At 46.5% G+C, this 25017-nt stretch overlaps 1 protein-coding gene across 2 annotated transcripts; it reads right to left on the bottom strand.

The window, feature by feature from the left end:
• Positions 1-1813: 1813 nt before the first annotated feature.
• Positions 1814-24925, bottom strand: dnajc16 (DnaJ (Hsp40) homolog, subfamily C, member 16). 2 transcript variants are annotated; one of them, XM_038293155.1, is made up of 15 exons: positions 24647-24925; positions 22536-22722; positions 22390-22456; positions 18042-18366; positions 17777-17961; positions 17596-17700; positions 16541-16699; positions 16342-16472; positions 16085-16268; positions 3822-4001; positions 3659-3735; positions 3506-3586; positions 3325-3414; positions 3075-3245; positions 1814-2728 (listed from the first exon to the last, which is right to left on the bottom strand). In XM_038293155.1, the coding sequence occupies exons 2-15, from the start codon at positions 22712-22714 to the stop codon at positions 2299-2301; spliced, it is 2364 nt and encodes a 787-aa protein (XP_038149083.1). In that variant the 5' UTR covers positions 22715-22722; positions 24647-24925; the 3' UTR covers positions 1814-2298. The 2 variants fall into 2 exon arrangements, with proteins under 2 accessions (XP_038149083.1, XP_038149084.1); XM_038293156.1 differs by having other exon boundaries at positions 3075-3242; positions 24647-24924.
• Positions 24926-25017: the final 92 nt, after the last annotated feature.

Below are 25017 nucleotides of genomic sequence, written 5' to 3'. Positions count from 1 at the left end.
TCAACGTTTTCCAGGCCAAGGACCCCAAACTGTTGCCGAGATGGAGCGGGAACCTCCTAATTATATATATTGTATGAAGTTGTGATATATCAAACTGGTCCTATAGTCACTCTATATATGGATTAATGTAACAAAAGTAATTTCACCCCGGGGTTATTAAAGTATTACTGATTGTGATTCCTGTTTTACACCACACCATAACACCATAATATCTAACCTTTGATAATTTGCTTTATCTCCATCCTTTAAGAATGTTCTAGTTTTTCCTTCTTCAACATCAATGGTATTTGATCATCTCCAGGACAGCTCCAGCATAGACCCAAAACTATTTGGATTTTGTCAAAATAAAACAGGTTGAGTGTTTTAGTTTTCTCTGTGCACTTCCCACAAGCCAAGAATGATCTGCTGATTTTTGATGTTTAATGAGGTTTTAATGGCCGTAACTACCCTCCTTACATCATTTTAAACGTAAAAGTTTGGCATTATTGGAGAGTTACCTCCTGGCTGGTGGATTCTGACCAAAACTGAAACATCTCCTCCAAACTGCATTTTTTACAACATCAATTTCCCTTTACAGTCAATTATTTCAAAGATGTTACTGTTAGAAAATTAACAAACAAACCAGTGAACTCTGATTTCAAGTTCAAAGACATTTCGCTCCCCATCCAGGAAATAGCTTTGAGTTCGAGGCTTTATAGAGTAGCCCAAAACAATTCCTTGTTTTGGTTTAGAAAACACGCAAATTGACCCTAATGAATTAGTCTGACCCTAAGGAATGGGGTTGTTTGGCTTCTTTTTTAGCCTGCATTGCCCCATACCTGTCTATGTCTCTAAAAGGGGGTTGTTAAAGGGAATTGTTGGTCTGGCTGAATAGGCGAGGTCTTCTGTTCCCCTGTAAAGGGGATGGGCCTGCAATGATAGCGGAAAGAGATCAACCCTATTGCTGCATTGTAGGTTTTTGAAAGCAGAAATCTGAGTCCACCCCCTATGTTTAAGTTGGGTTTTTTCTGTCTTAACATAGATGGCTTTCTTCTTGCCCCTCTCAAACCACCTATTTTATTAATCCAAGATGGGAACATTATGATCCTCAAAAGAATGTACTTTGTCCATAAGGTGTAGATGTACAGCTGAGTCTTGTCCAGAGGAGGTCGCTCTTCTGTGTTGAGCCATGCGTCTGTGGAGAGGTTGTAATAAAGATCAGAGCATTCCTCGCTCATATTTGTTCTGGGGGTTTTGTCTTTAGGATGCACTAGTCTCTGTTACAGGGTCTTGTTTGGTGTGAAATGTAGTGGGATTTTGTGTTTAGAATAACTATGACCTGGATGACTGAGAATCTTTACCAGCATCCTGCCATGATAATAATAATTGAACTTTATTGATCTCACATCAGAGAAATTTACCTCTGTATTTAACCCAGCAGTGGGCTGCCATTGTGCGGCGCCTGGGGGGCATTGTGGGGTTAAGGGTCTTGCTCAGGGACCCATAGTGGCAGTCCGTGGGAGTGGGGCTCGAACTCAGAACCTCTAGATTCCAAGCTCTATGCCATAACCCCTAGGCCTGCACTCCCCCATATTTATGTAGAAAAACATTAGTAAATATTTCTAATGTCTGTTGATTGCTTTGTATTTAATTTACACTAAATATGGTTTGTAGAACAAATTTCCATGCTTTCTTACTAGCATTATAAGAGCAGCATATTTTTGATGTTCTTGTTCCACATAACCCACCTAAAACCAGGATTGTCCCTTTATATATTTTACACAGGGTGTGTTTTAGTTCTTTCAAATTTCGTGAATAAATACAAAAGTCAAAATTAATTCACAATTCTTGCGTTTATTAATAAACATAAAATGCGTTGATTTACAGCAGACAAACTGAATGTATTTTAATGCAACTTCAAACTAACACAGTATATATTGTTGCACAGAATAAAAATATATATATTTAAACAATCTTTAAAAAAACATTAATGCAGCAAGCAATGCCAAACAGAATCAAACATGTGCTTTTTTTTTTTTTTTAGATAATTTTAACACAAATGTAAAAAAAACTTACATGATCCATACTCATTTGTATAATAATGCTTATTTATTTAAGATACTTAATTATCAGGTTTATGTATTTAGAGATAATAAAGTATACTTATTCAAATGTAATACTAATAGATAGTATTTGTTTCAAATAAAGTTTACTGGATGGAATGGTTTGTTTCTGAAGGGGAACATCCTATTCCACAAAAATCTGCACTTATTTAAGGTCTTTGATATAAAACGGGGCCTAATGAGTTTCCTCCATCATCTATTTACTTGGTGTGATCTTATCGACCCCTGGCCATGCCGGGACGTAGAAACGAGGCAAGGTCCCCTCCATGAGTCTTTCCATCCACAGCCCCAGCCGGTCCAGCTTGTGGTGGATCTGTAGAGTGGACGTGCTGCGAGAGCGCCCGGATTTCCTTGGAGGATGACCGGGCCTCGATCTGCCTGCTGACGCCGCCGCTTCGTCCTCGGACGACTTGCCTTCGAGGTCCTCTCCCGTGTAGACGGGCTTGAAGAGACACAGGTACTTTTTGTGGCCGTTCAGCGCCAGCACGAAGCCAGTGTAGTCCACTTTACGGCTCCCGCCTTCGTCGTCATCCACCTGCGCCGCGCCCGGTGCGTATTCCAGGAGGGCGCTCATCCAGTCGCCGTGCTTGTCGAGGTTCAGGAAGGAGAAGTGAAGTGTGTGACTCCTGCAGACCAGAGGAAATATCAGAAAGTTGGTGTAGTCTAGAAACCCATACAGGGTGTAGAGATTGCACTGTAAAAAATTATTTTTTTCTTAAAATAAGTGTGTTTGTTCTTGAATTGAGAAGGTAAAAGAGACATTTTGCCAATGGAACAAGACAATTTACATTTAAAATAAGAAAACATAATTGCATTGTCATATTTCAAGTGCGCTTTATCAAAATATCTTATTTTAATAGTAAAAATACTAATTCCATTGGCAAATCATCTCATTTACCTACTAAAATTAAGGGTAAATACACTTAATTTAAGAAATGTTTTACTTTTTTTTCCAATGTGGCGACTCTTTACCCCGTAAAGGAATACACTTCTTTAGCAAACTTGCTAAGAAGGATGTTCTTGGAGGCGTCAGTGAGGACCAGGACTATGTTGATGTGTCCAGGCCTCAGCTTCACCAGGTTGCTCATGTAGGTGATGTCCGTCAGCTCGGTCACCTCCACAAAAGTCTTTTTCGGAGGTCTGCTAAAACAAAGCGAAACAAAGCTTAAATTAATGCAGAAAGCTTTTATTTAATCCCATGTAGACTGAGTAGTATTCTTGCCGTGAGGCGCTGCTAGTCTCTGATGACCCATTTTCTGCTTTAGCTCCATCTTTTGCTTTTGGTTTCATCTGCTTATCCTCACTGGAGTCACTGCAATGAGAGAAATAAAGCCGTTTGCTTGTTTCTCCAGTGTTTTAATCAGAATCCAGATGAATGATCAGAGCAGGTGAAGGGAAGCCACCTGAAAGCCTGGATCACTACGGTTCCAAACAAGATGAACAAAGCAGAGAAGATGAGGGACAGGAGAGGCATCATCTCACGCCTGAAAGGAAAAAACAGTTGGAACACTTCTATCAATCTAAACTTTTGCTTCAAAATGAAAAGCGGTGCCCACCAGTTGTTATGAAGAATGTCATCAATGACTTCAGAGAGGTAATCGTAGGATGAAGAGATCCACCGGACCACAAACATCTAAAGAGATGTTACACCCAGAATGGTGAGAAACAAAGCAGCAGTTTGTCTTTAAGTAACACCAGCTGCAAAAATGACCACCCCACCGAGGCAAACTCGTTGTTGAGTTCAGGTAGCAGGACGTCATGGATGAGGATGGACGGGTCCTTCTGGAGTCGCTCCAGCTCCTCCAAGAGACGCAGCTTGTCTTCCTCACTGCCGTTCCACGCCGTCACTGGCTTGAAAAACGCTTTGCCGGCGGCGTTACGCCTCTCCAGTATCACCACCTGCACACACCCAAACACACCGCCGCCAATAAAAGCCTCAGTAAAGGATGAACAAGGAAGGAAGGAAGGAAGAAAGAGAGAGAGAGAGAGAGAAAAATAGAAAGAAAGAAAAACAGCATTACATAAAAAGATTTCTAAAGTACAGAGTGACTGATCCTAACATTTGATTAAATATCTAAAAATCTTTTTATTTAACAGACAGAAAATATAGTTCTATTCATTCTGGTATTTAAAAAAACCTAAAATAAACACAATATAAATAACATAAATTATTATTCTATTAATAGTGAACATATCATTCAGAAGAAACACTATTTCATACCATCGTTTTTACATATATACCCCCAAACACTTACAGTAGTTAAGTTCTGTATGTTAGAACAAAGTAAAGATTCTGGTGCATTTTTGATTGTAATGAGCTTCATTCAGGGACCGGATGGGAAATCTTTCCCTAAAGTCAGAGCAGCAACACTATCAAAAAAAGAACAGTGGACTTAAACTACTCCCAAAAAGTATATATTATATCGCTGAATTGAAGTCTAAGGAATGTAAGAAAGGAAGGATGGAAAAATGGAAGCAAGTAAGGACCCAAGGATGAAAGGATACAGAGTAGGAAGAAAGAACATACATAAGGAAGACAGGACCCAAGGAAGGAAGGTAGGAAGGAAGGAACAAACACTGGAGCAAAGGAAGAATCAAAGGAAAACAGGAGCGAAGGAAGAGACGAAGAAAGAAAGAAAGAAAGGAAGAAATTAAGTAAGGAAGAAAGGAAAGAAAACAGAAGCGAAGCAAGAAACGAAGGACGACGGGTTTGAAGGAAGAAACAAAGGATGACGGGATTGAAGGAAGAAACGAAGGACGACGGGATTGAAGGAAGAAACAAAGGATGATGGGAGCGAAGGAAGAGATGAAGGGCGACGGGGTCGAAGGAAGAAACGAAGGACGACGGGAGCGAAGGAAGAGACGAAAGAAGACAGGAGCGAAGCAAGAAACGAAGGACGACGGGTTTGAAGGAAGAAACAAAGGATGACGGAATTGAAGGAAGAAACGAAGGACGACGGGATTGAAGGAAGAAACGAAGGATGATGGGAGCGAAGGAAGAGACGAAGGGCGACGGGGTCGAAGGAAGAAACGAAGGACGACGGAAGCGAAGGAAGAGACGAAAGAAGACAGGAGCGAAGGAAGAGACAAAGGAAGAAAGAAAGGAAGAAATTAAGTAAGGAAGAAAGGAAAGAAAACAGAAGCGAAGGAAGAAACGAAGGACAACGGGATCGAAGGAAGAAACGAAGGATGACGGGAGCGAAGGAAGAAACGAAGGACAACGGGATCGAAGGAAGAAACGAAGGATGACGGGAGCGAAGGAAGAGACGAAGGAAGACAGGAGCGAAGGGAGAGACGAAGGAAGAGACGAAGGAAGACAGGAGCGAAGGGAGAGACGAAGGAAGACAGGAGCGAAGGGAGAGACGAAGGAAGACAGGAGCGAAGGGAGAGACGAAGGAAGACAGGAGCGAAGGGAGAGACGAAGGAAGACAGGAGCGAAGGGAGAGACGAAGGAAGACAGGAGCGAAGGGAGAGACGAAGGAAGACAGGAGCGAAGGGAGAGACGAAGGAAGACAGGAGCGAAGGGAGAGACGAAGGAAGACAGGAGCGAAGGGAGAGACGAAGGAAGACGGGAGCAAAGGAAGAGACGAAAGAAGACAGGAGCGAAGGGAGAGACGAAGGACGACGGAAGCGAAGGAAGAGACGAAAGAAGACAGGAGCGAAGGAAGAGACAAAGGAAGAAAGAAAGGAAGAAATTAAGTAAGGAAGAAAGGAAAGAAAACAGAAGCGAAGGAAGAAACGAAGGACAACGGGATCGAAGGAAGAAACGAAGGATGACGGGGAGCGAAGGAAGAAACGAAGGACAACGGGATCGAAGGAAGAAACGAAGGATGACGGGAGCAAAGGAAGAAACGAAGGACAACGGGATCGAAGGAAGACACGAAGGAAGACGGGAGCAAAGGAAGAGACGAAGGAAGACGGGAGCAAAGGAAGAGACAAAGGAAGACGGGAGCAAAGGAAGAGACGAAGGAAGACAGGAGCGAAGGAAGAGACGAAGGAAGACGGGAGCAAAGGAAGAGACGAAGGAAGACAGGAGCGAAGGAAGAGACGAAGGAAGACAGGAGCGAAGGGAGAGACGAAGGAAGACAGGAGCGAAGGAAGAGACGAAGGAAGACGGGAGCAAAGGAAGAGACGAAGGAAGACAGGAGCGAAGGAAGAGACGAAGGAAGACAGGAGCGAAGGGAGAGACGAAGGAAGACAGGAGCGAAAGGAGAGACGAAGGAAGACAGGAGCGAAGGGAGAGACGAAGGAAGACGGGAGCAAAGGAAGAGACGAAAGAAGACAGGAGCGAAGGGAGAGACGAAGAAGACAGGAGCGAAGGAAGAGACGAAAGAAGACAGGAGCGAAGGAAGAGACGAAGGAAGACAGGAGCGAAGGGAGAGACGAAGGAAGAGACGAAGGAAGACAGGAGCGAAGGGAGAGACGAAGGAAGACAGGAGCGAAGGGAGAGACGAAGGAAGACAGGAGCGAAGGGAGAGACGAAGGAAGACAGGAGCGAAGGGAGAGACGAAGGAAGACAGGAGCGAAGGGAGAGACGAAGGAAGACAGGAGCGAAGGGAGAGACGAAGGAAGACAGGAGCGAAGGGAGAGACGAAGGAAGACGGAGCGAAGGGAGAGTCGAAGGAAGACGGGAGCGAAGGAGAAGACGAAGGAAGACTGGAGCGAAGGGATGAGACGAAGGAAGACAGGGAGCGAAGGAAGAGACGAAAGGAAGACAGGGAGCGAAAGGAGAGACGTAGGAAGACAGGAGCGAAGGAAGAGACGAAGGAAGACAGGGAGCTGAAGGAAGGAGACGGAAGGAAGACATGAGCGAAGGAAGAGACGAAGGGAAGACAGGAGTCGAAGGGAGAGACGAAGGAATACAGGAGAGAAGTAAGAGACGAAGGGTAAGGACGGGAGCAAAGGAAGAGACGAAGGTAGACAGGAGCCGAGGAAGAGACCGAAGGAAGACAGGAGCGAAGGGAGAGGAACCGAAGGAAGACAGGAGCGATAAGGAGAGACGAAGGAAGACAGGAGCGAAGGGAGAGACGAAGGAAGACGGGGACAGAAGAGACGAAAGAAGACATCAGGGCGAAGGGAGGAGACGAAGGAAGACAGAGCGAAGGAAGAGACGAAAGACAGAGCGAGGGAGGACCGAGGCAGACAGGCTCAAGGGAAGAGACGAAGGAAGACAGGAGCGAAGGAGAGACGAAGGAGGAGCGAGGGAGAGACGGGAGAGACTAAGGAAGACAGGAGCGAAGGGAGAGACGAAGGAAGACAGGAGCGAAGGGAGAGACGAAGGAAGACAGGAGCGAAGGGAGAGACGAAGGAAGACAGGAGCGAAGGGAGAGACGAAGGAAGACAGGAGCGAAGGGAGAGACGAAGGAAGACAGGAGCGAAGGGAGAGACGAAGGAAGACAGGAGCGAAGGAAGAGACGAAGGAAGACAGGAGCGAAGGAAGAGACGAAGGAAGACAGGAGCGAAGGAAGAGACGAAGGAAGACAGGAGCGAAGGGAGAGACGAAGGAAGACAGGAGCGAAGGAAGAGACGAAGGAAGACGGGAGCAAAGGAAGAGACGAAGGAAGACAGGAGCGAAGGAAGAGACGAAGGAAGACAGGAGCGAAGGGAGAGACGAAGGAAGACAGGAGCGAAAGGAGAGACTAAGGAAGACAGGAGCGAAGGGAGAGACGAAGGAAGACGGGAGCAAAGGAAGAGACGAAAGAAGACAGGAGCGAAGGGAGAGACGAAGGAAGACAGGAGCGAAGGAAGAGACGAAGAAGACAGGAAGCGAAGGGAGAGACGAAGGAAGACAGGAGCGAAGGAAGAGACGAAAGAAGGACAGGAGCGAAGGGAGAAGACGAAGAAGACAGGAGCGAAGGGAAGAGACGAAGGAAGACAGGAGCGAAGGGAGAGACGAAGGAAGACAGGAGCGAAGGGAGAGACGAAGGAAGACAGGAGCGAAGGGAGAGACGAAGGAAGACAGGAGCGAAGGACAGAGACGAAGGAAGACAGGAGCGAAGGGAAGAGACGAAGGAAGACAGGAGCGAAGGGAGAGACGAAGGAAGACAGGAGCGAAAGGAGAGACGAAGGAAGACAGGAGCGAAGGGAAGAGACGAAGGAAGACGGGAGCAAAGGAAGAGACGAAAGAAGACAGGAGCGAAGGGAGAGACGAAGGAAGACAGGAGCGAAGGAAGAGACGAAGGAAGACAGGAGCGAAGGAAGAGACGAGGCAAGGACAGGAGCGAAGGAAGAGACGAAGGAAGACGGGAGCAAGGAAGAGACAAAGGAAGACGGGAGCAAGGAAGAGACGAAGGAAGACAGGAGCGAAGGAAGAGACGAAGGAAGACGGGAGCAAAGGAAGAGACGAAGGAAGACAGGAGCGAAGGAAGAGACGAAGGAAGACAGGAGCGAAGGGAGAGACGAAGGAAGACAGGAGCGAAGGAAGAGACGAAGGAAGACGGGAGCAAAGGAAGAGACGAAGGAAGACAGGAGCGAAGGAAGAGACGAAGGAAGACAGGAGCGAAGGGGAGAGACGAAGGAAGACAGGAGCGAAAGGAGAGACGAAGGAAGACAGGAGCGAAGGGAGAGACGAAGGAAGACGGGAGCAAAGGAAGAGACGAAAGAAGACAGGAGCGAAGGGAGAGACGAAGGAAGACAGGAGCGAAGGAAGAGACGAAAGAAGACAGGAGCGAAGGAAGAGACGAAGGAAGACAGGAGCGAAGGGAGAGACGAAGGAAGAGACGAAGGAAGACAGGAGCGAAGGGAGAGACGAAGGAAGACAGGAGCGAAGGGAGAGACGAAGGAAGACAGGAGCGAAGGGAGAGACGAAGGAAGACAGGAGCGAAGGGAGAGACGAAGGAAGACAGGAGCGAAGGGAGAGACGAAGGAAGACAGGAGCGAAGGAAGAGACGAAAGAAGACAGGAGCGAAGGGAGAGACGAAGGAAGACAGGAGCGAAGGAAGAGACGAAGGAAGACAGGAGCGAAGGAAGAGACGAAGGAAGACAGGAGCGAAGGAAGAGACGAAGGAAGACAGGAGCGAAGGGAGAGACGAAGGAAGACGGGAGCGAAGGAAGAGACGAAGGAAGACGGGAGCAAAGGAAGAGACGAAGGAAGACAGGAGCGAAGGAAGAGACGAAGGAAGACAGGAGCGAAGGGAGAGACGAAGGAAGACAGGAGCGAAAGGAGAGACGAAGGAAGACAGGAGCGAAGGGAGAGACGAAGGAAGACGGGAGCAAAGGAAGAGACGAAAGAAGACAGGAGCGAAGGGAGAGACGAAGGAAGACAGGAGCGAAGGAAGAGACGAAAGAAGACAGGAGCGAAGGAAGAGACAAAGGGAAAAGACAGGAAGGAAGGGAGAGACGAAGGAAAGAGACGAAGGAAGACAGGAGCGAAGGGAGAGACGAAGGAAGACAGGAGCGAAGGGAGAGACGAAGGAAGACAGGAGCGAAGGGAGAGACGAAGGAAGACAGGAGCGAAGGGAGAGACGAAGGAAGACAGGAGCGAAGGGAGAGACGAAGGAAGACAGGAGCGAAGGAAGAGACGAAAGAAGACAGGAGCGAAGGGAGAGACGAAGGAAGACAGGAGCGAAGGAAGAGACGAAGGAAGACAGGAGCGAAGGAAGAGACGAAGGAAGACAGGAGCGAAGGAAGAGACGAAGGAAGACAGGAGCGAAGGGAGAGACGAAGGAAGACAGGAGCGAAGGAAGAGACGAAGGAAGACAGGAGCGAAGGAAGAGACGAAGGAAGACAGGAGCGAAGGGAGAGACGAAGGAAGACAGGAGCGAAAGGAGAGACTAAGGAAGACAGGAGCGAAGGGAGAGACGAAGGAAGACGGGAGCAAAGGAAGAGACGAAAGAAGACGGGAGCGAAGGAGAGAACGAAGGAAGACAGGAGCGAAGGAAGAGACGAAAGAAGACAGGAGCGAAGGGAGAGACGAAGGAAGACAGGAGCGAAGGAAGAGACGAAAGAAGACAGGAGCGAAGGAAGAGACGAAGGAAGACAGGAGCGAAGGAAGAGACGAAGGAAGACAGGAGCGAAGGGAGAGACGAAGGAAGAGACGAAGGAAGACAGGAGCGAAGGGAGAGACGAAGGAAGACAGGAGCGAAGGGAGAGACGAAGGAAGACAGGAGCGAAGGGAGAGACGAAGGAAGACAGGAGCGAAGGGAGAGACGAAGGAAGACAGGAGCGAAGGGAGAGACGAAGGAAGACAGGAGCGAAGGGAGAGACGAAGGAAGACAGGAGCGAAGGGAGAGACGAAGGAAGACAGGAGCGAAGGGAGAGACGAAGGAAGACAGGAGCGAAAGGAGAGACGAAGGAAGACAGGAGCGAAGGAGAGACGAAGGAAGACGGGAGCAAAGGAAGAGACGAAAGAAGACAGGAGCGAAGGGAGAGACGAAGGAAGACAGGAGCGAAGGGAGAGACGAAGGAAGACGGGAGCGAAGGAAGAGACGAAGGAAGACGGGAGCAAAGGAAGAGACGAAGGAAGACGGGAGCAAAGGAAGAGACAAAGGAAGACGGGAGCAAAGGAAGAGACGAAGGAAGACAGGAGCGAAGGAAGAGACGAAGGAAGACGGGAGCAAAGGAAGAGACGAAGGAAGACAGGAGCGAAGGAAGAGACGAAGGAAGACAGGAGCGAAGGGAGAGACGAAGGAAGACAGGAGCGAGGAAGAGACGAAGGAAGACGGAGCAAAGGAAGAGACGAAGGAAGACAGGAGCGAAGGAAGAGACGAAGGAAGACAGGAGCGAAGGGAGAGACGAAGGAAGACAGGAGCGAAAGGAGAGACGAAGGAAGACAGGAGCGAAGGGAGAGACGAAGGAAGACGGGAGCAAAGGAAGAGACGAAGAAGACAGGAGCGAAGGGAGAGACGAAGGAAGACAGGAGCGAAGGAAGAGACGAAAGAAGACAGGAGCGAAGGAAGAGACGAAGGAAGACAGGAGCGAAGGGAGAGACGAAGGAAGAGACGAAGGAAGACAGGAGCGAAGGGAGAGACGAAGGAAGACAGGAGCGAAGGGAGAGACGAAGGAAGACAGGAGCGAAGGGAGAGACGAAGGAAGACAGGAGCGAAGGGAGAGACGAAGGAAGACAGGAGCGAAGGGAGAGACGAAGGAAGACAGGAGCGAAGGAAGAGACGAAAGAAGACAGGAGCGAAGGGAGAGACGAAGGAAGACAGGAGCGAAGGAAGAGACGAAGGAAGACAGGAGCGAAGGAAGAGACGAAGGAAGACAGGAGCGAAGGGAGAGACGAAGGAAGACAGGAGCGAAGGGGAGAGACGAAGGAAGACGGGAGCGAAGGAAGAGACGAAGGAAGACGGGAGCAAAGGAAGAGACGAAGGAAGACAGGAGCGAAGGAAGAGACGAAGGAAGACAGGAGCGAAGGGAGAGACGAAGGAAGACAGGAGCGAAAGGAGAGACGAAGGAAGACAGGAGCGAAGGGAGAGACGAAGGAAGACGGGAGCAAAGGAAGAGACGAAAGAAGACAGGAGCGAAGGGAGAGACGAAGGAAGACAGGAGCGAAGGAAGAGACGAAAGAAGACAGGAGCGAAGGAAGAGACGAAGGAAGACAGGAAGGAAGGGAGAGACGAAGGAAGAGACGAAGGAAGACAGGAGCGAAGGGAGAGACGAAGGAAGACAGGAGCGAAGGGAGAGACGAAGGAAGACAGGAGCGAAGGGAGAGACGAAGGAAGACAGGAGCGAAGGGAGAGACGAAGGAAGACAGGAGCGAAGGGAGAGACGAAGGAAGACAGGAGCGAAGGAAGAGACGAAAGAAGACAGGAGCGAAGGGAGAGACGAAGGAAGACAGGAGCGAAGGAAGAGACGAAGGAAGACAGGAGCGAAGGAAGAGACGAAGGAAGACAGGAGCGAAGGAAGAGACGAAGGAAGACAGGAGCGAAGGGAGAGACGAAGGAAGACAGGAGCGAAGGAAGAGACGAAGGAAGACAGGAGCGAAGGAAGAGACGAAGGAAGACAGGAGCGAAGGGAGAGACGAAGGAAGACAGGAGCGAAAGGAGAGACTAAGGAAGACAGGAGCGAAGGGAGAGACGAAGGAAGACGGGAGCAAAGGAAGAGACGAAAGAAGACAGGAGCGAAGGGAGAGACGAAGGAAGACAGGAGCGAAGGAAGAGACGAAAGAAGACAGGAGCGAAGGGAGAGACGAAGGAAGACAGGAGCGAAGGAAGAGACGAAAGAAGACAGGAGCGAAGGAAGAGACGAAGGAAGACAGGAGCGAAGGAAGAGACGAAGGAAGACAGGAGCGAAGGGAGAGACGAAGGAAGAGACGAAGGAAGACAGGAGCGAAGGGAGAGACGAAGGAAGACAGGAGCGAAGGGAGAGACGAAGGAAGACAGGAGCGAAGGGAGAGACGAAGGAAGACAGGAGCGAAGGGAGAGACGAAGGAAGACAGGAGCGAAGGGAGAGACGAAGGAAGACAGGAGCGAAGGGAGAGACGAAGGAAGACAGGAGCGAAGGGAGAGACGAAGGAAGACAGGAGCGAAGGGAGAGACGAAGGAAGACAGGAGCGAAGGGAGAGACGAAGGAAGACAGGAGCGAAGGGAGAGACGAAGGAAGACAGGAGCGAAGGGAGAGACGAAGGAAGACGGGAGCAAAGGAAGAGACGAAAGAAGACAGGAGCGAAGGGAGAGACGAAGGACGACGGAAGCGAAGGAAGAGACGAAAGAAGACAGGAGCGAAGGAAGAGACAAAGGAAGAAAGAAAGGAAGAAATTAAGTAAGGAAGAAAGGAAAGAAAACAGAAGCGAAGGAAGAAACGAAGGACAACGGGATCGAAGGAAGAAACGAAGGATGACGGGAGCGAAGGAAGAAACGAAGGACAACGGGATCGAAGGAAGAAACGAAGGATGACGGGAGCAAAGGAAGAAACGAAGGACAACGGGATCGAAGGAAGACACGAAGGAAGACGGGAGCAAAGGAAGAGACGAAGGAAGACGGGAGCAAAGGAAGAGACAAAGGAAGACGGGAGCAAAGGAAGAGACGAAGGAAGACAGGAGCGAAGGAAGAGACGAAGGAAGACGGGAGCAAAGGAAGAGACGAAGGAAGACAGGAGCGAAGGAAGAGACGAAGGAAGACAGGAGCGAAGGGAGAGACGAAGGAAGACAGGAGCGAAGGAAGAGACGAAGGAAGACGGGAGCAAAGGAAGAGACGAAGGAAGACAGGAGCGAAGGAAAAGACGAAGGAAGACAGGAGCGAAGGGAGAGACGAAGGAAGACAGGAGCGAAAGGAGAGACGAAGGAAGACAGGAGCGAAGGGAGAGACGAAGGAAGACGGGAGCAAAGGAAGAGACGAAAGAAGACAGGAGCGAAGGGAGAGACGAAGGAAGACAGGAGCGAAGGAAGAGACGAAAGAAGACAGGAGCGAAGGAAGAGACGAAGGAAGACAGGAGCGAAGGGAGAGACGAAGGAAGAGACGAAGGAAGACAGGAGCGAAGGGAGAGACGAAGGAAGACAGGAGCGAAGGGAGAGACGAAGGAAGACAGGAGCGAAGGGAGAGACGAAGGAAGACAGGAGCGAAGGGAGAGACGAAGGAAGACAGGAGCGAAGGGAGAGACGAAGGAAGACAGGAGCGAAGGGAGAGACGAAGGAAGACAGGAGCGAAGGAAGAGACGAAAGAAGACAGGAGCGAAGGGAGAGACGAAGGAAGACAGGAGCGAAGGAAGAGACGAAGGAAGACAGGAGCGAAGGAAGAGACGAAGGAAGACAGGAGCGAAGGAAGAGACGAAGGAAGACAGGAGCGAAGGGAGAGACGAAGGAAGACGGGAGCGAAGGAAGAGACGAAGGAAGACGGGAGCAAAGGAAGAGACGAAGGAAGACAGGAGCGAAGGAAGAGACGAAGGAAGACAGGAGCGAAGGGAGAGACGAAGGAAGACAGGAGCGAAAGGAGAGACGAAGGAAGACAGGAGCGAAGGGAGAGACGAAGGAAGACGGGAGCAAAGGAAGAGACGAAAGAAGACAGGAGCGAAGGGAGAGACGAAGGAAGACAGGAGCGAAGGAAGAGACGAAAGAAGACAGGAGCGAAGGAAGAGACGAAGGAAGACAGGAGCGAAGGGAGAGACGAAGGAAGAGACGAAGGAAGACAGGAGCGAAGGGAGAGACGAAGGAAGACAGGAGCGAAGGGAGAGACGAAGGAAGACAGGAGCGAAGGGAGAGACGAAGGAAGACAGGAGCGAAGGGAGAGATGAAGGAAGACAGGAGCGAAGGAAGAGACGAAAGAAGACAGGAGCGAAGGGAGAGACGAAGGAAGACAGGAGCGAAGGAAGAGACGAAGGAAGACAGGAGCGAAGGAAGAGACGAAGGAAGACAGGAGCGAAGGAAGAGACGAAGGAAGACAGGAGCGAAGGGAGAGACGAAGGAAGACAGGAGCGAAGGAAGAGACGAAGGAAGACGGGAGCAAAGGAAGAGACGAAGGAAGACAGGAGCGAAGGAAGAGACGAAGGAAGACAGGAGCGAAGGGAGAGACGAAGGAAGACAGGAGCGAAAGGAGAGACTAAGGAAGACAGGAGCGAAGGGAGAGACGAAGGAAGACGGGAGCAAAGGAAGAGACGAAAGAAGACAGGAGCGAAGGGAGAGACGAAGGAAGACAGGAGCGAAGGAAGAGACGAAAGAAGACAGGAGCGAAGGGAGAGACGAAGGAAGACAGGAGCGAAGGAAGAGACGAAAGAAGACAGGAGCGAAGGAAGAGACGAAGGAAGACAGGAGCGAAGGGAGAGACGAAGGAAGAGACGAAGGAAGACAGGAGCGAAGGGAGAGACGAAGGAAGACAGGAGCGAAGGGAGAGACGAAGGAAGACAGGAGCGAAGGGAGAGACGAAGGAAGACAGGAGCGAAGGGAGAGACGAAGGAAGACAGGAGCGAAGGGAGAGACGAAGGAAGACAGGAGCGAAAGGAGAGACGAAGGAAGACAGGAGCGAAGGGAGAGACGAAGGAAGACGGGAGCAAAGGAAGAGACGAAAGAAGACAGGAGCGAAGGGAGAGACGAAGTAAGACAGGAGCGAAGGAAGAGACGAAAGAAGACAGGAGCGAAGGGAGAGACGAAGGAAGACAGGAGCGAAAGGAGAGACGAAGGAAGACAGGAGCGAAGGGAGAGACGAAGGAAGACGGGAGCAAAGGAAGAGACGAAAGAAGACAGGAGCGAAGGGAGAGACGAAGGAAGACAGGAGCGAAGGAAGAGACGAAAGAAGACAGGAGCGAAGGGAGAGACGAAGGAAGACAGGAGCGAAGGAAGAGACGAAAGAAGACAGGAGCGAAGGAAGAGACGAAGGAAGACAGGAGCGAAGGGAGAGACGAAGGAAGAGACGAAGGAAGACAGGAGCGAAGGGAGAGACGAAGGAAGACAGGAGCGAAGGGAGAGACGAAGGAAGACAGGAGCGAAGGGAGAGACGAAGGAAGACAGGAGCGAAGGAAGAGACGAAAGAAGACAGGAGCGAAGGGAGAGACGAAGGAAGACAGGAGCGAAGGAAGAGACGAAAGAAGACAGGAGCGAAGGAAGAGACGAAGGAAGACAGGAGCAAAAGAAGAGACGAAGGAAGACAGGAGCGAAGGAAGAGACGAAGGAAGATGGGAGCAAAGGAAGAGACGAAGGAAGAAACAAAGGAAAACAGGAGCGAAAGAAGACAGAAGGGAAGAAATCAAGTAAGTAAGGGAGAAACAAAGGGAAACAGTAGCGAAGGAAGGACAACTGGAGCAAAGGAGCAAAGGAACAAAGGAAGGGATGAAGGAGTAAAGTAAGGTACAAACAAAGGAATAAAGGAAAGAACGAAAAAGAAATGGCAACATTAAGAAAATTGGATAAAGGAAATCTAAGAGTCACGTGACACTGCATCCTCCATACCAAAGAGAAAACTAAACATCCAGCAGCAGAGCTCATTGACTGAAAAAAATAATAATTTAGGGAAGAATCCCTAAAACTGCCAAATGAAGGTTTTATTTATTTTATTTTTTTGCATTCCACTCAGTAGTCGTAGTACTTTCCTAACATGCTGCCTGGCCTCCTGTACCTGCGGAGTCAGCTGGGAGCTGTCGCCGCTGTACATCAGGATGTCACAGAGTGGTTGCTGCAGCCGCTGGTACACATAAGCAAACCTCACAACCTCCCTGGTGTTGGTCGAAGCGAATGAGAGGAAAGACTGGATGCCCAAAGAATTGGTCTCTTCATCAGCCGTTATCAGCAGCACACAGTATCTGAAGGAACCAGAGGGCATTTAGAACAAACCTTAAAGGAGAAAAGAAAGACATAAACATTTGTCTTCCTTACTTCCTGCGTCTGTGAAACTGTTTGACGGGACAGAGCTCATCAAAGAGCCTCTGATTGACGAGCCGTGGTGCGAGGAGGAACTTGTTGTTTGACATGAACTCGTCGATTATTTGTTTCTTCATTCCTTTAGCCTGCAGGAAAAAAAAAAACAATAGCATTCATACATGTCAGGAAGTAAACGTTTTTTTTTTTCAAATACCTGTATGATATCGGCAGGCTTGTCCGTGTTCTCCTTAAAGACCAGCATGGTTGGAGCGTAAGTGTTGATGTTGAACCGTTTCTGCAGCTCGGACGTCTCTGCCAGGCCCTGGTCAACGTAACCAAACTGCAGGTAGTCCTTGTACGCAAACGCTGCTAGCTGTGAAAGATACAAACACAATTTAATGGCGCACGTTTTTGCATTTGGGACATCGTGCATTGCAGATTATTAAAGTCGTAGGGAAATGGCTGTTCCAACCGTTGCATTTCCGAATTCTCCCGAGTGGTGGCTGACTTTCCACAAGTTAATAAAGTGAATGTGATTGGTCGTTTATCAAGAGGGCGGGATTGTTGTGGTGGAAGGTTCGTAAGGAAGTTTGGTTGTGGCCGGTTTCTCTGAAGCATCTTGCTAACCAGTTAGCGATTTAGTGCTAGTAAGTTCCCAATGGGAATCTCCAAGTAGCACTAAATTGGTGATTTAGAAACGACACTGACAAGGAACGCTATGGACAGAGGAAACATGCAAGAGGAGAGTTTAGTGTCGGAGGTCGTGGATGAGTCTCCTCCGTCATACATTTTTTATTTAGAGGAGGAAAATGGGGACGAAGATGTTGTGGAAGAGGGCGCCAGGGCGGCAGAAGCTTGGTTTGGTGTAGAAGCCTTACAGCCGTACATGTTCGAGCCCTTGCCTCGCAACACTACCAGTTCTGTTAGCTCTACGCCTCAATGGTAAAAAAATTATTCTTATTTCTGATTTCAACCCTTGCTTATATTAGCTGCGACATATGAATCAAGATGCTATGACCAAAAATGTTTTATTGACAGATTATTGACCGAATTTAGGTGTACAGGCTGACGTATAACTAACTGGCCTGCATAAGATAACGAAAAAAACCCACAGATTTAAAGACAGAATTTTTTTTTTTTATTGAAATTTTCTCACATTTGGGACAATATCGTCTGATAAAGAGTACATTTATATACATGTTAAAGCCAGAATGATTTGACATTTAAATATGATTTCCCTACGACTTTAAAAAACGTATTAGAACCTACTTTGTATAGCAGAGGGACACTCGGAACCTGGTCAAACAGAAGCACATGTGGTTTGTTTAGAGCATGCCAGCTGTTTAAGAACTGCTGCTCATTTTTGTCAGTGATCTAAAAGTAAAGAGAACATCAAACTGTGATTTTATTTCCTTTTGTTAAATTCTGCTCTTTAGGCACTGATATTTACCCTCTCTACAAGTCTCTGAGGCAATAGGTCTTCAACGAACTGCCTCAGATGCTCCTTTGCTACGGCGTAATGGAAAAACGTCACCTTTCCACTGATAACACCCAGAATAGACGGGGTGCGATGAGCACCGAGGTGATTGGCTAACCGCCTCTCGTAGCCAACATCCACCACGCCGATCCCGACGCCTGCAAAAACACAAAAGCACATTGTTATCTCTGAACCGCCCCAAAGGTATTCTACATATCTGGGAGTCACATTTCCCCACCTAGACCCTCCATCTCCTGCACCACTTCCTTCCAGACAGGCTCGATATGGATGCAGCTGAAGCACCAGTCGGAGGTGATCTTTATCAGGTACGGCCTCCTGTAGCTGTCTGGGACAACCTCGCCGATGTACTGGTTGAAGTGCAGCGTGTACTTGCTGTCTGTGAAGTCCCTCTGGTTCTTGGTGTTGAATGGGAAGTTGAAGAAGGACTCGTCAGGGTAAAAGCTGTCCTGGGGAGGGCCGTATCGGCCGCCGCCGTACGCCTGGGTGTCGTCAGTCTGGCCGTAACGGTCATAGTTGGCACGTTTGTCTTCGCTGGACAGGATCTAGACCAAGCAAATATTAGCTTAGTAATCATGTGAGAGTAAACCATATCTTATTAGGACATTATTAGAAATTGTTCTATACAAGATGAGTAATGGGAATGTTCATTTGTTCTTTCTGACCTAATGGACTTCCTGTAGATGGACATTGACATGTGTGCATTTCACATCAGTCCACGCACAACCCGACTGACAGACGGCCATGTTATATTGTTCAGTAGAATAAATCTACAAAATGAGAGAAGTCGTTGGCCTCTGTCTTCTTACGCATCACCAGCAGCACCACTTTGCTGATAAAACTCAACAACTGATCTCGTAATTACGAGATATATATATTTGGTTATGATTACTTGAGCCAGTAATGTAGCATCTTTCCGAAAACTGGTTTTCCGGATTACTTCTTAAAAATATCTGCATCTGTTCCACTGAACAACTCTCTGTGCTGAGGTCTGTCCTAATATGCCTTGGAGCCCCGCTCCTGTTTTCCACTTCATCAATAAAGTACGCAGCTATAACCCTAGGATTACTACTTGCATGCAGCCTTATGACCATACGCGAAAATCCGTCAACAGCTCCATTAATACAGATTCCGTATGGTTTAAGTTTTTCATATGAATCGACATGCCCTGGTCATTTAAAAAAAATCTGAAGCCTCAGCTGCAATCCTTGAAAATCTAGGATTTTAAAAAGGTACCAGGGGAAAAGTTCTTTGGGACACCACTAAGTCAGTTGGAATGCATCTCAGATGCAATAATTTATAGCCATAGAGCATCCTGTGCTGGTTTAATGGCTCCTGCAGGAGCAGTGCAACTTCCAGCAAGTCAGAGTAGAGTGTTTTTTTTTTTTGCCTAAGCAATTCTAAGGACTTACTGTACAATGCTGACAAACTAAAACTAATTCTATCCAAATCCGGGAAACTCAGTATTTCCCAGTGTTGCATACCTAAAAGGAAAATAAAAGCATATTAAATCTGACAACCCACTCATTGTTCACATTTCATGTAGCGTAGCTCGGCAATGAATGTCCTTCCTTATCTCCTAAATATGACATATCTAATTAATATATAATTATGAGATCTTATCTCATAATTCTGAGACAGGGTATTATAATATTGAGATCAGTATCTCGTAATTATGAGATCTTTTAATCATAATTACAAGATAAAATTTTATAATTACGAAACACCAATCTCGTAATTATGAGATAAGCTGTCAGATTGTTTTTCCTTTGGTGAATGCAATACGCTTCCGTAGTTCTGTTTGTTCAATCCTAAAAACGATCAAAATTCATCATTTGAGGCCTCGAATAGTTATAATCTACTGAATCATTCAGGTATAAAAAAGTCCCCTGGACTAGAATGCGTTAATATTTTCCCACACTTTGAACCATGCGATTTATAAGAAGGTGTGGCTTTTCTGTGGATTTTTCCAAACCAACAGAGGACAGAAGTCAGAATTGGAAATCAAAGGAGGGGATAATTTTCATTTAGCACAAGCACGTGCTAGCTGCAGGCACGATGGAGAACAAATGTCCAGAATTCACACATTTTGACATTTATTTGCCACATTAAAGCTGCCGGACCAACAAAGAAACTGGGTTCAACTCCTTCAGAGCTAAAATAAAGAGCCTGTCACTACCCAGAAGCACGATCCGTCCTGTGCATGCGTGAACAGATATACGTCCCAGTGTCCATAAAGAATTTAATTATGGTAGTAAAATCACTTATTTCTATCCTTGACTAACTAAAGAATGCTAATACACATTTTAAAAAAATGTTTTATGCCTTTTGTGAGACAATTTTAATGATTTTTACATTTTATTCATTAAACTGCTTCTCTGACGTCATCATCGGACATTCTCAGAGTATTTATTAAACCCTGTTTATCTGCATTTTAGTTGTTTCTTTCTTTAGATTACGCACTATGTACCATAATGTTAAAACAAAACAAAACCATAAAACTCAAAAAGGACTAGATTTATGTTTAAATCCAAATCTGAAAAAGTTAGCCTCTGGAAGTAGCGTAGGATCCCATTTCCGGTGCAGATCGGGCAGAGACGACTGATAAAACATAAAGAATTTTAAGGCATTTATTTTTTCAGGAAATACATTTTTAACCTTTAACATTTTAGTACGTTTACCATTTTTGGGGAGGGAAAATGGTCATTTATAGCCTGACGTAGTCCTACTCAATTCTAGTCAGAATATGAGTCTGATACTGCTCCATAGAGCTGTGATTATGGGGCGTGTTTTGAACGAACCAGGAAAAAAAATGCCTCTGCACTCAATTGGATAGACCTACAACCAATAAGAGCAACGGAGTGTGTGACGTATGTTAAGCAACGCATAGTTGTTGTCAACAAAAATCAAAGCGTGCAGTTGCACGCCTAGAGTAAGAAGATGAGACTTGATCGCGTTTCTCTGTTCCTCTTTTAAAATTAAATTGCTGTCTATATCTTCTAGAACAGACCTAATAGCAGAATCTACTCACCTCAACTCTCCGGCGGCAGCCATTGTTGTTGTCACCCAAGCGCGCTTTGGTCACATGGTTGATTACGTTACTGTTGATCATCTGTCCATCATCGTATAAAGCCCGCCCTGACAATTTGATTGGATCGCCTGACAGTGGGCGATAATACTCGCGCTACTATGGAGCAGAGCCAGACCGAACTTCCCGACCTCAGTTCGGAATGGCACCCAGGCTAGGTCATTTAGGTCTTTTTAACAAAATAAAATCGAGGGTGAACCGGATGTATATCTGGATGCGCAAATGAGCTGATGGTGCATGCGCAGGACGGACATGCTTCCAGCACAGACCGGGTAGTGACAGAGCCGTCACGTCTTTCTGTAGAAGCTGTTGTTGCTGTGAGCCAACAAGCTAACAGGAGCTAGCATCCTTCTTCATCCCTATTCCAGGGGCTATATGTAGAGCTCCCCCTACAGGTTTGGTGGGGGAGGGACTATATATCCTGACAGGAGAACTGTCCTAATTAGATAAACTGCTTGGGAAAACATTAGTTTTTACATCTAACAGGCAGATATGAATAGGGTTTGACAAACTCATACATCGTCAATAAAAAAGAATCCTAACAATAACATCCTGAAAGTTGACTTAACAATATAAAGGTGATGAGCTAAAAGTGTTTAAATTGTATCACTGAATTGTTACATCTAATAAAAAGTGTAATAGATTCATACATATGTTACAGTAATTGTAAATTATATTTTTCCTGATTTTGTGAGGCCTTCTCTGAAGGTGTGATCTGATATTGATATCTGATATATGCGATCTCTGATATTGTTACGGTCTTGGTTCTGTTAAGTTTTCTTTGAGTTTTTAAGTTTCATGTGGATTCATGTTTTCCATTATTTTCAAGTTTTATTGGTTTAATTCCTATTTTGTTGTGTTTTCTGGATGTATTTGAGTTCTTATGCTTTTCTTTGTTGCCCTCTGCTGCCCTCTTGTGTTGGTTTCCTTTTCCTTAGCTCTTTCTCTCGAAGCCTCAGTTCACACCTGCTCCCAATCAGCTCGTTAGTCCTCCCTTTGTTCTGTCAACCTTAAATACTCTCCCTGTGCAGTTCCTCAGTGCTGGTTCCTCGTCTCTCCTCATCTCTCCCTGGCTCCTCGTGCTTGTTTTCCTCTGGTGTCTCCATGGCTCAAACCACAACCTAAGCTGACAGATATATACCACCCAACCAGCCACTAGATGGAGACTTCACATACTTTCAAAGCTCAAATGTAGAACAATGCTTCCTCAAAGACCTTCTTTAGGTATCTGCCAGATTTCTCCTTTCGCGAATTCCATAAGGCAAAAACATAAAACATGTTTCTTTTTGCTCTTCACTTGTCTCTCTTAATGCTTGTTGGTGTTTTTTAATGCACACACTGCACAGCATGAATGATATTGAGCTAGGAAAATTAGCTGGAGTTCATGAATGATGCTGAAGGGGATCCAAAAAGCCTAAAGAACCACTGAACGTTGGGCTTATTGGAAGAAAAAGAAAATAAAGAAGGAATATAGACCAACCTCATAAGATTTAATGATCTTGATAAACATGTCCTCGGCACCTGGATCTTTGTTTTTGTCAGGATGCCTTAAGAAAGACAAGCCCATTAGTTAGGAACAGAAAGGAAGGTAGAGAAATTGAAAAAGTATTAGATAAAGAAAATCACCATTCTTTAGCCAGACGCTTGTAGACCTTCTTGATCTCTGCCTGGCTTGCCCGCCTGGTTACCCCTAATATTTTGTACGGATCCATTTCAGAGCCTCCGTGGCTTAATCCTGGCAGTAGGACACAGAGGACCACCAGAAGCATCACAGCCAGATATGGAGACATGTTTGACCCCCACATCCGTCGCCCTAAACACATCAGACAACAAAACCACAAATAAAACTAAATAACATATTAACTCATTCCACAAAAGTAAAATAAAACAATCCACTGGACTTTGTTTCCAAGTGTGAAGACGTTTCACCTCCCATCCAGGAAGCTTTTTCAGTTAAAAATGTCAGAAATAGTGTAGAGTTCAAAGCTTTACAGAGTGGAACGAAGTAAAGTCTTGTTAATGCTTAGTTTAACCGGAAGAACAGGAAGAACGTTTCCGCCACTTAGGAATGGGGAGTCCTTTGTTAGGCTAACAACCCAAACAACTCCCCATTCCTAAGGAGCGGACCTTTTCTTCCGGTTCAATTTGCATGTTTCTAAAGCTTGGCATACACTGTACGATTTTTTGTCCTTTTCAGGCCGATTTTCCAGTCATGCGAGAATTTTTAGATCAAGCCAACTTTCAGCCTGATCGTGCATCGTGTAGTACAGTGTTTTTAAACCCTTGGATGTTTCCAGACTATCACACACCTGATATCAATTAATAGCAAATTAACATTTTATTTTATTTTTTTTTACTTCAATTATTTGAATCAGGTGTGTTGAAGCAGGGAAACATCTAAAACATGCAGGGCAGTGTGCCTTAAGGACCAGGGTTGAAAAAACTGGTGTAGTATACAGGGGGAAACGAGGGACCATCAGCCTCTCACGTCCACCTCTCCATATGGAATCATAAGGTCTGGAGCAAATAAAACTTTTGAATGCGTGAGGTCGCATCCGAGTGTCGGGCAGAGCAGGGTGAGAACATGCATCGCGAGCTGTGAACTTTTAAATCCTGTGGTCTCGTCGTACAGTTTGAGCTGTAGCTGCCTTCAGCGATTAAATATATCGCGCAGTGTATGCCCGGCTAAAGCCGAAGCAAGGCTTACTTTCTTCCACTCTATAAAGGTTTGAACTCAACGCTATTTCTGACATTTCTAACTGAAAAAGCTTCCTGGATGGGAAGCGAAACGTCTTCACTCTTGAAAACAAAGTCCAGTGGATTGTTTTTTAACTCTCTTAGAATGACTATGACCTGGATGGCTGATCATCTTCACCATCATAACATATAAATCTTTTAAATGCTTAAAATCATTGTTTCCCAAATCTGTAAAGCCAATCGCCGCCCCGTCATCTCACCTTCACAAAAACCCTTCTCAGAGACACAAACCAGATAACATTCCCACACAATCAAATCAAACAGCAACCCATTTCAGATTTTAAGACAGGATTTTTTTTTTATTGAAATTTTCTGATAAAGAGTACATTTATATACATGTTTAAGCCAGAATGATTTCACATTTAAACATGACTTCCCTACGACTTTAAATAACATGCTGCTTTCACTTTCATCTCTGATGTTGCTGCTATTTTCAAATATCGATTACTGTAAAAATGTCCATAGCTGTATATTGGTTATTTATTCTCCAGGTGAACAGTTTTTTATATATTCTTAACAGAACAGTATTTTACTGTTTATCTTTTAACTCTTCAATAGTATATTATTCGTTTACACATTTCTTAGGTCCACATTTGTGTCACCATTTTTTTCTATAATCTTTTTGCTGCTCTAAACACCAGAATTCCCCCATTTTGGGAAAATAAAGGGATTTTCTATTCTAAGAAGGTTAGATACCTTCATGTGAATATTTCCCAGTAAAGGATAACCTAATGGGAGTGTCAGCTTTGTCACAGAATTATCATTGTCACCATATTTGTATCTCACATCACAGCTCAGTCTGTAACATAAACAATCACAGGATCCATTAGGATAACCTGCAGTGCAGCGGCTTACAGGAATAGTAAAAGCATCAGCAGACTGTGTTTATTCTGCTTCTCCTAATATGTTTAGGCTGCAGCCTCAATGAAATCCTTGCAGAGAAACGCATCAATGCTTTATGTCTGTTCAGGGTTATTTACCACAGGGGCTGCAGCTTCCCCAGCTTGCTTCAGTCACCTCGGGTCCATGCAGTCAGCCGTGACAGCGCCACATATTCAGGGTACACTGGGATCCTCTGCAGCTCCTCGCATCAATGTGAACCCACCGCGCGCTGTTAAAGGGCTAAACGTGCGGCGCGTGTTCCGCAGCATCCTAACGTAGCACCGGAGCTGGCTAACCTGCTACAGAGCAGAGAAAGGCCACGAGGGGGCGCTATTTCTAGAAGGTCGCTACGGGAAATTGAGTACTCCAACAAAAACACAGGCGTCACCGCGTCCGCCATATTGTGAGTGGCAAACCTGATTGATAGGGTTGGTTCCCCCAGATAAAACATAGACGGGATACAAGACAG

The sequence above is a fragment of the Cyprinodon tularosa genome, unplaced genomic scaffold (genome assembly GCF_016077235.1).
Source record: "Cyprinodon tularosa strain WSP-4 unplaced genomic scaffold, ASM1607723v1 ctg321, whole genome shotgun sequence".
Lineage (NCBI taxonomy): Eukaryota > Metazoa > Chordata > Actinopteri > Cyprinodontiformes > Cyprinodontidae > Cyprinodon > Cyprinodon tularosa.
The sequence above is the reverse complement of the archived record's forward strand: the minus strand, read 5'-3'. Positions and strand labels throughout refer to the sequence as shown.